General features: G+C 40.4%; 1 protein-coding gene across 9 annotated transcripts in view; it reads right to left on the bottom strand.

Annotated features, from left to right (window-relative positions):
• The window catches only part of PPHLN1 (periphilin 1), a 119,838-nt gene that overhangs the window by 92,280 nt on the left and 13,258 nt on the right, over positions 1-14,300 (bottom strand). For 6 of the 9 annotated variants that reach the window (XM_006168542.3, XM_014584209.2, XM_014584210.2 and 3 more), the window contains 2 exons: positions 13,353-13,395; positions 8,893-8,984 (listed from right to left, as the gene is read on the bottom strand). In XM_006168542.3, the coding sequence (XP_006168604.1) occupies positions 8,893-8,984; position 13,353 (93 nt within the window). In that variant the 5' untranslated portion in view covers positions 13,354-13,395. Of the gene's footprint in view, positions 1-8,892; positions 8,985-13,352; positions 13,396-14,300 lie in introns of those variants that run through there. The other 3 variants (XM_006168546.3, XM_027768332.1, XM_014584212.2) reach the window with 2 other exon arrangements.

The following is a 14,300-nucleotide window of genomic DNA, read 5'->3' as shown; positions in this document are numbered from 1 at the left end:
CACTCTAGAAGAGAGAAAAATAATCAATGGCAAGAATTGTAGAAACAGGACAGCCACATTGACAGTGCAGGACTCTGCCATGCTAAAGCTCATGGGAAGGTTTCAGGTTTAAGGACCTGAGGTCTCTCTGTATGCCAAATGCAAACATATGCTAGCGTGATTCGGGCCAACCTAGTCTGGGGATACAATCACGACATGAAGATTCCATTGGGAATGCCCCTCTTTCTGTCTGCCTCACTCATGAAAGGTAAATAAAAATAAACAGGAACTAGCAGGTGGATTTTTCAACCACGGTTAGAGTACCAGACCTGACGGCCTGAAAAATCACACCAGGCACATGTACACTCATGCCCAAAATACTGAGAGGAGGAAAAGGGACTGTGGAGTGGCCATCCCCACCCCTCCCTACTGGCCCAGAGGGGTTTTCTCCTTTTCCCTCTGTCTCTCGTTTCCCCTCTACTGAGAGCACATGCGCCTATGGCAAAAACCTAAAAAAATAATTGTAGGAGCATTAAACTAATTATAAAATAGTAAGTTAAAATTACATGAATGTAATAGAAAAAAAAATGCTGCTGCCTTTGACATCCTAGCAATCAGTTTTTTTTTTTTTTTAAGAGGTTTTTTGCTATAGGGCGCATGCACTCACCAGAAAGACAGAGACAGAAAGACAGAAAGCGAGAAATCCCCCCCCAGGGGGGATGGCCACGCCGCAATCTCTTCTCCTCCATTCTCCTCTTGGGATCTTGGGCACGCACATACACGCACCCGGTGTGAGTTTAAGCCGCCGGGTCCAGGACTTGAACCACGGTAGACTACACGGTATATATATATATATAGTAGTTAAAGAAACAGAAAAGGCAGGGAGAGGCAAACAGAACTATCAATACTCCAGCCCCAGCTCTGATGGTGCACAGAATGTGAGCTGGTAGTGCTCTGATCTCAGTCTCTAAATTTAGCAGCTTTAAAAATTCTGAAACTGAGGGACCAGCAGGTGGAGAAGTGGTTAAGGTGCTAGATTCCCACAAGATCAACTGTGGTTCGAATCCTGGACTTAGTGGCTTGAAGCTCATGCCAGGCATGTGTACAAGTCAGTCCAAAATCCCGAGCAGAAAATGGAGAAGGGATTGTAGCTTAGCCATTCCCCCTGGGGGGTGATTTGTCACTTTCTGCCTCTCTGTCTCTGCAGTAAGCACATGCACCCTATAGCAAAAATCTCTTTAAACAAACAAACAAACAAACAACTCGAGGACCAGCAGATAGTGTAATAGTTATGTCTCTGAACGCCCACATGGCTGACTACACTTCAAGTCCCAGACTGGCAGCTTCAAACACACATAGGGCATATGTGCCCAAAGTCCCAAGAGGAGATGGAGGAGAAGGGATTGCTGCTTGGCCATCCTCCCTGGCAGGGGTGATTTCTCACTTTCTGTCTCTCTATAGCTCTCTTTCTGGCAAGCACACATGCCTATAGCAAAAATCTCTCTTAAAAATAAAAAAAATTCTGAAACTGAAATCTCTCTCTCATTTTCAAATAAGTCAAATAGAAAAAACTCTTGTTTCAGCTTCATATGAATACTCCATTTTTCCTATCTGTTCTCCATCAGGCTAAGATGGACTTTCACAACCAGAAACGTACCTATATCAAAAACCCATTCTGGGAACCAGCAGATGGCATAATGGTTTTGTCGCTGGACGCCCAGCCCACATAGTCCATCACAGTTCAAGTCCCAGCCCCAGCAACTTGAAACTCACTCCAGGTGCATGTGCATGTGTGCCCGACATTCTGAGAAGAGAATAGAGGAGAAAGGATTGTGTCAGGGTGATTTCTCACTTCCTATCTCTTTCTCTTTGGTGAGCGCACATGTCCTTATAGTGGGTGGGAAAAAAAATAAAACTCTTAAAATAAAAAAGCCATTCTGTCACAAAACTGATAAAGGCTAGTTTCTACAAGTTAAATGTAGATAAGCTGTGACCATCACGTTTTCTTTCTGTAAAGGAATGTGCATCCATAGCTGCAGTGTATCTTTTAGGGTTTAGTTTCCTATCAACCCAGATTTAAGATCAAATAAAAATTTGTGCAAGTACAATTTCCAATAGTCAAATTAAATATAACAATATCAGTAACAAAACATACCAACATTCAACTGCCTTTCCAGGTTTAACAAGCTGAAGCTCGCGAAAAAGTTACTTTTAATAATGAGGTTACACTGGGACCAGCAGTTGGCGTAATGGGTATGTCACTGGACTCCCATGTAGTCAACCACGGTTCGAGTCCTGGACCCATTGGCTTAAACTCACGCCAGGCACATGTGCATGTGTGCCCAAGATCCCAAGAGCAGAATGGAGAAGGGATTGCAGCATGGCCATCCCCCCTTGGGGGTGATTTCTCGCTTTCTATCTCTCTTTCTCTTTCTGGTAAGTGCACATGCCCTATAGCAAAAACAAACAAACAAACAAACACACAAAAAAACCTCTCCCAAAAAAAAGAAAAAAAAAATGAGGCTGCACTATCGATAGTATAGTAGGTACTTTCTCAACAGTCTTCCTATCATACTTTCTGTCACATCCAATGGTTCCTCAAATATGTTTATTTTTATTTTTAGTTTATTCATTTCCTTCAAGAAAGAAGGAGAGAGAGAGAGAGGAGAGAGAGGAGAGAGAGAAAAGATAGGCACCCTCAATGTGGTCTTCATGCCACAACGCTGCCCACCAGCCCTGCAGCCAGACGGGATGGTGGGTGCACACAGCACACGGAGGCAGGCCCGAACACAACCTAGAGACCGACATAGCCCCAGGATCATGTGTGGTGCTTCTACTGCCTGTGCCACCACAGCTAGACCTCAAATACATTTCTGATGTATCAGAATTGGGAACAAGTGGGGCAATGGGAATAGAAAAAATAAACAGAAATGCAATAATATTGTTTTGTCTTGTTTTTCTCTTTTTAAAGAGGTTTTTACCTCAGGGCTCATGTGCTTGGTGCGGGGGAGGATAGAAACAGTGAGAGGGAAAATAAGAAATCACGGGGGGAGGGGCGGGGGGGTGGCTCCACTATCTCCTTTCCTCCATTCTCCTCCTGGGATCTTGGGCACGCATGCACACACACCTGGCATGTTTTTCAAGCCACCAGATCTGGGACTCAAACTGCAAATGGCCATATGAGAGTCCAGTGACATAACCGCTACACCATCTGTTTGTTGGCCACTGTAAAATACTTTTTCTTTTTTTTTGGTTAAAGAACAGAACCTAATATACAAAATAAAACACAGCATTACCTTTCCCTATTCCAGGCTCTGATAGTGGATTCTTGCTTTTTAAAGGATTCAAGTTTTATATTTAGAAAAACATAATATTATGTCTTCCCAAAAGTTTGAGTAAACTTTTTATTGAGGTGTGACAAATAAAGAAGTGTACAAATCACAAATGCAGTGCTGGATAAATTTCCACAAAGTAAACATTCTGTGTGTCACCACCCAGATCAACAAACTGAACATTCCCAAAGAGCAAAATCTTCCCTTGAACTTTATTCCAGTCACTACCTCTTCTTCCCCAAAGTAACCACTTCCCTAGCTAGTTTTACCGATTACAGGACTTCATAAAAAGGCAAACTCAGGGGGCCAGATGGTGGCATGGCAGAAAACAATGCTGTCTGAGGGGTGACCAACATGGAAGGTTCAAGTTCTCATCCAGAGACCTAATCCCAGACACCCATGTGCCCATGATACAGGGCTCGCGGAAACTGGGGGTGTATCATAGCAACACCACCTTGTTCTCTCTCCTCTCTCTCTCAGAAAAGAGAAATAAACTTAATAAAAAAATGAAACATAGGATATATTTTGTTTGTGAGGTTCAGATGCTCTTGTATCTGGCAGTAGTTTAATCATTCTCATTATCATATAATTTGCACAATTAATTTAACTATTGAAGGCCAGCAGGTGGTGTGGTGGTTAAGGTGCTAGACTTCCAGGTGACCTATTATGAGTCCCAGACCCAGTGGCTTGAAAATCATGCCAATCTCAAGAGGAGAATGGAGGAAAAGGGATTGTGGCATGGTGGTCCCTCTATAGGGTGAGTCCCCATTTCCTCTCTTTCTGTGTCTCTGGTGAGTGCAAGTGCACTATGGCAAAAGTCTAAAAAAAATAAAAAATTACTCTATTCTTTTTTTTAGGTTTCATATCATTTATTGTAAAGAACAAAACAGGCATTTTAAAAGTGAAAGTATACATTTAAAAAGTACATATATATACCACAGAATAAAAATTATTCTATTCTTAATATTAAGATGAGTGACTATTGTCAATATGAAGCACTTACGAATAATGTTGCTTATAAATATTCTTATAGATGCCAATATGAATATGCCAATATGGTTAAGTAACATTAAATTTTATTTTATAAGCAAAGATTTTAATACTTCAAACAAGTTCTGTTTTCATTATACTTTAAAAAATTAAAACCTTATTTACATTTCTAATTCTAGAGATACTTTAATGCAAGGATTCAGGGGGACCATTTACCTTTCTTTTTTAAAGCCAATCTCAAGAGAGCTCATAACAACTCGCCAGACAGAGAGAAACAGAGAGACAGAAAGCAAGAAATCACCCCCCAGGGGGGATGGTCACGCAGCAATCCCTTCTCCTCTCGCGATCTTGGGCACACATGCACATGTACCCGGCATGAGGGCACACATGCACACGCGTCCGGCGTTGAGTTTTAAACCACCGGGTCCAGGACCCGAACCACGGTTGACTACGTGGGAGTCCAGTGACATAGCCATAATGCTAACTGCTGGTCCCCAGGGGGAACATTTAGTTCAGACCTTTTTTTTTTTTTTTGCCTAAATGTAGACAACAAATGACATAATAGCAATATCTGGGTGTGGTGATTAAGGCAGCCAGATCCCACATGGCCAACTCTGCAGCTTGAGTCCTGGACCCAGAGGCTTGAAAAAGATGCCAAGAGTATGTGTGTGCATGCCAAAAATTTCAAGAGGAGAGATGGAGGAGAAAAGACTGTGGTATGGCTATCCCCCCTGGGGGGCGTAGTTTCTTACTTTATGTTTCTATCTCTGTCTCTCTGATGAGCACACACACCCTGTAACAAAAAGAAAAGAAAAAGGCAATAGCACTATCTGTGACTTTGGCACCAACTGAAATGACAGATTTTTTAATAAAGAATTTTTAAAAATTTACTTATATTATTTTAAATTTGCTATAGGGCAAGTGCGATCATCAGAGAGAGATAGAGAGAAAGTGAAACTTGGCCAGCCTTGTGAGAGTTCAGTGCCTTACCCATAATGCTATCTGCTGGCCCCCAGATATTTTCAAATTAATATTAGGTAGGTATTAGCTAAGGCAGATTTCTTAAAATATCACTGACACTCATTACTACATTGAAATTACAGCAATGAATTCCCCAGTACTAGCTCTTGACATATAAAGGCCTACTGAAGAAGTACATATTACTGCATCACAAACTTGATGTTTAATAGTTTGATCATTATATTCAAATATAAGTGATCTATTCAGAAGGAATATGAGTGTGCATTTTATTCCACAGATTTTAAAACATTTCTTTGACAAGGGATCCATAGGTTTTAGCAGACTACAAAAGGGATCTGTGAAATCAAGAAAGGTCAAGAACTTATTCTTTATTTAACTAAAATGTAGGCGTAATATAGAAGGCAAATTTCCAATAGCTACACAAGAGGCAGGATGCACAGAGGGGAAAGAAGAATTTAATTACGAGGCCAAGCTCACCAGAAAAAAACGTATCTGCGTTTCAGAGAGGCGGAATATAGAAATATAGCAGGATTCAAAAACTAGAATATATTGGGACCAGCAGTTAGCGTAATGGCTATGTCACTGGACTCCCACATAGTCGACCGCGGTTCAAGTCCCGGACCTGGTGGCTTAAACTCACGCCAGGCGCGTGTGCGTGCGTGCCCAAGATCCCGTGAGGAGAATGGAGGAGAAGGGATTGCAGTGTGGCCACCCCCCCTGGGGGGTGCTTTACTGCTTTCTGTCTCTCTGTCTCTGTCTGTCTGGTGAGCACACGCGCCCTATAGCAAAAACCTCTCAAAAAAAAAAAAAAAAAAACCTAGAATATATTGATTATAGGTACAGAGACCAACCTGATGATGAAATTAAAAGAAAAAAAGGACAGAAATGTTGGGACCAGGAGTTGGCATAATGGCTATGTTGCTGGACTCCAAAGTAGTCGTCTGAGTTCGAGTCTCGGACCTGGTGGCTCAAAATCATGCTGGGTGCCATGTGCGTGCATGCCCAAGATCCTGAGAACAGAATGGAGGAGAAGGGATTGCGGGGGGGAAGGGGGGGGAAGGGTGGTGGGGGGGGGGGGGGGGGGTATCTCACTTTCTGTCTCTGTCTCTTTCTGTCTCTCTGTCTCTTCCCCCCCCAAAAAGGGATAGAAATGCACTTTAATGTTAGAGCAGGTTCTGTGCTCTCAAAGGAGAAAAGGAATCTTAGACTCATCCTCTTTCTCCTCCAAAAGGAACAAAGCAGCCAGATAATTTAAGGAAGTGAGCTGTACCTTAAGGCACTTCAGAGACGGTTGCGTGCATTTAGTCATTCTAAGAGTACTTTAATAGAATACACTATTCGCTTACTGTTGATGAGATTATTTTACAGGGAAAAAAAAAAAAGCCTGTTTCATATTTGCATACGCAAATGACACAAAATGAAAATGTGTGATTTTGTTTACATTTTACGACCATATGCTCATTCCAGGGAGACTTCTCTTACTGGTCATCTTTACCTCAACTCTTGTCATCATCAGTGACTTCAATCATCTATTAACATACCTGTCATCTCTCTCTCTCTTTTTTATTTTTTTGCTATAGGGCACGTGCACTTGCCAGAAAGACAGAGAGAGACAGAGAGACAGAAAGTGAGAAATCACCCATCGAGGGGATGGCCACTCTGCAATCCCTTCTCCTCCAACTTCCTCTCGGGATCTTGGGCACACATGCACATGTACCCGGCATGAGTTTAAGCCACCAGGTCCGGGACTTGAACCTCAGTCGACTACATGGGAGTCCAGTGACATAGCCATTACGCTAACTGCTGCTCCCAACATACCTATATCTCTTAACTGCATGTAAGAATCTTCTGGAGAACATTTAAACAATACTCACTACCCAGAACCCCTCCACAGAAATTATTTAATTATTAAGGGTGGGGCCCATACAAAAGTACTAAAGCACTCTCTAGGTAGTGTTTTTTTGTTTGCTTGTTTGTTTTTGGAAAGATTTTTGCTATAGGACGCATGTCCTTGCCAGAAAGACAGAGAGAGACAGAGAGACAGAAAGTGAGAAATCACCTGCCAGAGAGGATGGCAATGCCTCAATCCCTTCTCCTCCATTCTCTTCTCAGGATCTTGGGCACACACACCCAGCATGAGTTTAAGCCACCCGGTCCAGAACTCGAACCCTGGTCGACTACATGGGAGTCCAGCAACACAGCCATTATGCCAACTGCTGGTCCCTCTAGGTGGTTTTAATGTGTAGCTTGGATTGGGAGATTCTGGTCCAGATCACCAAGTCAAAATCTAGCTCCAAGTTTTCTTGATTTCAACTTCAATAACTTAAACCAACCCTCTATTCCCACCACCAGGTGACTAAACTTCACCAGGACTGCTCCATCTTGGAAACCTTACACTCTAATAAAATATCAATTGCCAATCTTCCTCCAGAGAATGGCCTTCGACCTCACTGAATCTTCTTGTCCTCAACCCCTTGCTTCCTTTACCCCACTGTTGCTCTCATGGCTTCACTCCCTTCCCTAATCAGCCTACTTCACAGTATATGACCTCAATAATTCTCATCAGAACCTTCGACATCTTCATCTCCCTGGGTCCACCACTCTCACCTTGTGATCTTAAGTCAATAAATACAATCTCCTTTCCCCACTCCCAAACTGGGTTGCCTAGGTGATAAAGCATACAGTCCTACAGACTAAAGCCCAATGATGGCATAACCATAAAGAAAAAGACTTTAAGTATCTTTGAAACATGGTTTTTAAAATTCTTAATAGGATATATCCTGAGGCCAGTAGGTGGCATGGTGGTTAAGGCACTGAATTACTACATGGCTAACCAAAGATCAAGTCTTGGACTTGGTGGCTTGAAAAATCATGCCAGGTGCATGTGCATAAATCTCCAAAATTCAGAGAGGAGAATGGAGAAGGGATTGTAGAGTGGCCATCCCCCCTCAGGGGTGATTTCTCACTTTCCCTCTCTCTGACAAGCACACGTGTCCAATAGCAAAAGCCTTAAAAAAACAAAAAAAAAAGTCCCAATTCCTAAAGCAACAAAGAGAGGAGTACGCCAGAAGTTAGCTGCCTGCCTGCCAGAGCCCTGGCACTCTTACTCACTAGCTAGGCTGCCTCATCAATCACAAGGAAGTGTGCTTGTGGAATCCTAATTAGGAATATCGACATGTTTCTCATCTAGGAAAAGACTTATTCTATTCTAAAATGAGGGCCTATGTTTAGAATTTCATATAGTCAATTTACAAACATTTTTAGACATGCAGAAAAATAAGAGCCCAGCCACTAAAAGAAGCAGATACTCAAATACTTCTTTGTTAATGGATGGTTGGACCTTTATAAAGGTTAAAATTATCTTCATAAATTAAATTCAACATAAGCCCTTCATTTTAGAAATTTAAACAAAAATATAAAACATGGGTTCCCTATTTAACTAAAATATTGCCACTTATACTAAATTTTTAAAAGCTAAGTTTGATCTATTTTTCAACCTAGCCTGTTAAGTTTCTGACACTTCAAGATTTTGTTAACAGGCCTAGCTTTGGTATATCAAATTTACTTAGACACTAGGTTTTAAATTATTCTACATGAGGGAGTAACTTACACTGGGGTGACTTCGAGGAGGCACTCGTTCTCTTGGAACTCTTTCATACTCATATCGTCCCTCAGACCACATTTCATCTCTTTTGTAAGCCACTAAGAAATAAAAATGAAAGAAGTATGGTTTTAAAGTTATCAGGAAGTAATAAAAAAGAAATAAATTATTACTTTCCAGCATAAATACTTTCCAAAGATCTTCAGGGGAAATAAAAACCAAAGTGAACAAAAGGAAAAAAGAGTAATTAAGGCAATGATTATTCCCAATTCTGAGATTTTTCTTTACAAGAAAAATAAAGATAGACTACCTTTTTTGTTTTTTAAAGAGTTTTATGCCTTAGGATATGTGCTTTCCAGAGAGGGGGACAGAGACAGTGAGAGGTAAAGTGAGAAATCATCCCCAAAGAGGGTGGCCACAACAAGATCCCTTCTTCTCCATCTCCTCCCAGGATCTTGGGGGTGCACACACATAAGTCCAGTGTGATTCTGAAGTCACCAGTCCAGGACTCGAACTGCAGTTGGTCATATGGGAGTCCAGTGATGCAGCTACTACATCATCTGCTGGCCCCACAGATCATCCTCTTCCTAGTTTCAAGGCTACTTAAAGTTTCAGCGATACTGTTCCCATCAATTATGAAAGGAAAAAATAGATCACAGAAAGCCCTTCATTCTTACATAGTAAAACAAAATGGAGGGACCAGCAGTTAGCATAATGGCTATGTTGCTGGACTCCCATGCAGTTTTGAGTCCTGGACCAGGTGGCTTAAACTCACGCCGGGCACGTGTGCGTGTGTGCTCAAGATCCCGAGAGGAGAATGAAGGAAAAGGGATTGTGGCGTGGCCATCCCCCCGGGGGGTGATTTCTCGCCTTCTGTCTCTCTGTCTCTCTGTCTTTCTGGAGAGCACACACGCCCTATAGGAAAAAACTTGAAAAAAAGAAAAATAGAAAAGACTCATTTTTAATGAATACTTTAAGAAGCTTATCAGCAAGTCTACTTCCTGGTTAATGGTTTATATAACCTTGTTTGCTTGCTTTCCTACATTCTTGAAGCGTCTATCAATGTATACAATTCAATGAAATGATTTTAACTGAAAAAAAAAAGTATTCAGCAAATACTCCAAAAAAACACACTTAACAAACTTTGAAATGAGCCACAGCAATCCCTGAAACAAAATACTCCCAACCTGGTTTTTAAAGAGAGAATTTCTTTCTTTCTTTTTTTGTTTTGCTACAGGACATGTGGGTTCGACGGACAGAGACAGAAAGTGAGAATCACTCCCTGGGTGGGGGTGGCCACACTGCAACCCCTTCTCCTCTGTTCTCTTGAGATCTTGGGCATGCATGCACAGGTGCCCGGTGTGAGTTTAAGCCACTGGGTCCAGGACTCGAGCCATGGCTGACTACATGGGAGTCCAGTGACATAACCATTATGCCATCTGCTAGTCCCAAGAGGTAAATTTATTTCAATGTAAAGTCACTGTCCTAAATTTGAATTAAAATGAAAAGTTCTATCCACATTTCACAGGTTTGGGATGCAGACAGGAGGGTGTATTCTTTTCTTATAAGTAAAAATTGCTTCCTACTTTGGGAGCTGATACATTCTGGGTGGAGGGTGAATAAAAGTATATTACAGATTCCAAGGGTACATGCTACAGAAACAGATGAAAACAGAAACTGAACAGACAGAACAAGGCAAATGCGAGATGAAAACAGGGTACAGAAAAACAGAGCATTTTTATGACATGGTGATCCCTTAGATCAGGAGCTGGCAAATTTTTTCTGCAGAGGACCAGTCAAGTATTTTTGCCCTTGCAGTAATCAGTGTTCTCCACAACTACTCATCACTGCTGTTATTACATAACGTGAAGGCAGCCACAGGTTATATACACAAACACAAGGCTGTATAGCTTTTATTTATAGAAACAGGCAGGCTGCTCACAAGCAGTAGCTTAACAATCCTTAGAGTAGATGGCAAATGGTTAACACGAGCAAAACCTGGAGAGAGTGATCATGGAGCAGGTTCTGAGCCAAGAGCTATAAACTATCCCGATGTGTAAAGAACCATCATGAGCAAGATGTGAACACGGATCATGTACTAAGTTAAAGCTTTTTATTGGCAGTACATAGAAACCAGGGCACCGAGTCGAGAAACACAGACTGTGAAGAAGGAAAATACTTCAGAAAAGTGAACAGATTTCTGGCAGGTCCTTCTAATGCAATACTAAGAGGGAAGACAGAGAAGGATATCCATTTTAGCTGTAAACAGCTATAGGTAACTCAGCTAGTTTAGGAGGAGGGAAAATTAAAGGCTAGGAATGGGAACACTTTTTTTTTACACTATCAGAGTAAAGGAATTTTAATTTCCTGTGTAAAAACATCCTTATAATATGCTCAATTACAAACAGACCAATGAAAAGAACTAACTAAAGGTGCCTAGGGAAATTTTAATTTCTTTCAGTTGAAATTTAGCTTTAAAAAAAAAAAAAAAGAATTATGGGCCAGCAGCTGGTGTAGTGGTTAAGGTGCTATATTCCTATGTGGTCACCTACGGTTCAAGTCCCAGATTTGGCAGCTTCAAACTCACATTGGGTGCATACTTGTGCCTGCCCCCAATCCTCAGAGAATAGAGAAGGGACTGCATTGTGGCCTTCCATGCTAGGGAGTGATTTCTCAGTCCAGCAAGCACACATGCCCTATAGCAAAAATCTCTCTCAAAAAGGAAAATATTTAATCTTATTTATTATCATTTTTAAATTTATGCTACAGGGTACATGTGCTCACTAGAGACAGGCACAGGGAGGGAATGTGAGAAAGCAAGCTGCCAGATCCAGGACGCAAACCACAGTCAGTCATGTGAGTCCAGTATTCCAACCACCACACCACCCACTGGCCCTCTAAAATTTAGTTTTTAAGTTATATGTACATTTCAGAAAAGTCTCAGTCTATAATCAACCATCATTAATAATGTATCATTCAAAGCAACCAGTCTTGTAGGTATAAGAATTGATGGAAGTTTGAAAGGAAAAAAATTGTCAATATTACTATTCTTCTACCGTTACTGAAACCATCAAAGGCTAAGGAGTTAGATTTTACCCTATTTAAGATACAATACAGATGAATAGCAACCACAATTAATTAAAATCAAATTGATGATAGTCAACAACCCAGAAAAACACGGCATGGGTTCACACACAAAAAAACAAATACAAACAGTGCTTAAAATCTTTTGAAAGGAGAGGCTAGCCAATGGCATGGTGGTTAAGGCAGCTGGATCCCACATGATGGACGTCATGGTAGAAATTCTAGACCTGGCAGCTTAAAAAAGAAAAAACATACCACTTGTGTATGTGACATATCCAAAATCCTGGGAGAAAGGATTGTAGGGTAGCCATCTTTACTAGGAAGTGATTTCTGTCTCTCTCCAATGAATACACATACCCTATAGCAAAAACTAAAAGTTTAAAAATTATGTTCAACTTCCTCCAAAATAAAGATAAAAATTGAAGTCATATAATACAGTACTAGTTTTCACCCAAAAGCTCTGCAAAAATCAGATTGTTTTGATGAGAATAAGGAAAGCAAGGATTGCACGTTACTGAAGTATAATGCAGCACAGACTGAGAACAATTCAGTGCTATCAACATTTTCAACCTAGGGGACAGATGGTGGCGTGGGGGTAAAACGTTATATACTGTGAGGTAATCTCACATGGGTAGGTTCTCAACACAAGCACAGAGACCTCCCTGAATATGCTGGGCACACACTTGCTCATGATTGAGGGCCAGTTAAGGCTGAGGATGGATGACAGTGCCAGGACCTCGTTGGAGGTGCTGTGTGTGCATGTGTATCTCTTTCTGTCTCTCGCACCTGCTCAGGAAATGATTGATTAAAGTTGCACCTTTTGTTTTTCTTCTTGAAAATGCACATATGCTTTAACTTGGAAATTCTACTTCTAAGTATGCTTGCATACTAGCATAGTGAAGACTGAAAACAATCTAAAATATCCATAAGAGAGTACAGATTAAATAAATTCTTCTACATTCATATGCAGGAATATTACATAAACCATTTCAAAGAAAAATAACCCTATAGGTAAGAATATGAAAACACTGTCCAAAAATACTGCTAAACAAAGAAAAGCCATGGCAAATTAATATGTAGACTACATTACCATGCATGGAAAATAAAAAGGCAGGGTGCAAATATATGTAACTGTTTTTAAAGTTCTTCAAAATCATTCAATCAGCATAATATGTCAAATGATGGTAAAAATCATTAAATTAATTAAAGGAGAACATAAGTAAAAATAAGAGTTTTATAATTAGTGAGAAAAAATTAACTCTATTGTTATAAAGGAATACTAAATAGTTTAACTACTTATAATACTGTTGGACTTCATTGGTTTCCGACAAAAAAAAAAAAAGTAAGAATAACTATTATACTAAATACTACCATACTATACTTACTTGAGTCCTTTCAGGAATGAAATTTAAAGTTTTCAACAATCTCCTGTAGGATGGGGGAAAAAGTACAGACATAAGAATTTGTGTCTGTATAAACCAATAAACAGAGAATAACTAAATCTTCATTTTTTTGTATAAATAAAACTCTCAAAATAAAAATATAGGCAATAAGCCAAACTCGCTTAAAACAACTCTGAAAATAGAAGATATTATTTTGACCACCATAGGCCACCCACATTTCATAATAACAAAATCACAGTAAGAGAACTATACTCCTAATTTTGCCAAATTGAGAGCTGGGGAGGGAATGTCTTATTTTTCTCTCTGAAGAATGCAAGATGTGAGAAGTCACTTTTAGCTACAATATTAAGGACACTAGCTTTAAGAAATCTCATAATTTAAATGAAATAAATCTGACATCCTTTATTTCAAAATGCCTAATATGTATTTGGTAAAAAAAAAAAATCTAATGTTCAAAAATGATCCAAAAATTAAGTCAATAATCATTTTAAATCATCGAAGGATGTTAAGCTGATTAGATAAAAGTTTGAATTTAAAAAACCTTTTAATAACTTCCCCCAGGGAGCAGGTAGTGTAGTGATTACATCACTGGACTCCCACATGGTCTAACACGGTGAGAGTCCCAGAACCAGTGGTTTGAAACTCACACATGTGTGTGCATGCGCAAAATCCCAGGAAGGGAATAGAAGAAGGGATTGTGTGAGGTCAGCACCCTGGGAGGGAGGGTTCTCACTTTCCCTTTCACTTTCTCCCATACCCAACCACCCACAAAAGCGCACACGCCCTAAGACAATAAACCTCAACCAAAACTATATGAATAGGGAACAAGCAGATGGTGTAGCAGTTACATTGCTAGACTCCAACATGGCTGACCACGGTTTGAGTCCCAGACCTGGTGGCTTGAAAATCATGCCAGGCACATGTGTGTGC

This window comes from Tupaia chinensis, unplaced genomic scaffold (genome assembly GCF_000334495.1).
Source record: "Tupaia chinensis unplaced genomic scaffold, TupChi_1.0 Scaffold145870_1, whole genome shotgun sequence".
Taxonomy (NCBI): Eukaryota; Metazoa; Chordata; class Mammalia; order Scandentia; family Tupaiidae; genus Tupaia; species Tupaia belangeri.
The sequence above is the reverse complement of the archived record's forward strand: the minus strand, read 5'-3'. Positions and strand labels throughout refer to the sequence as shown.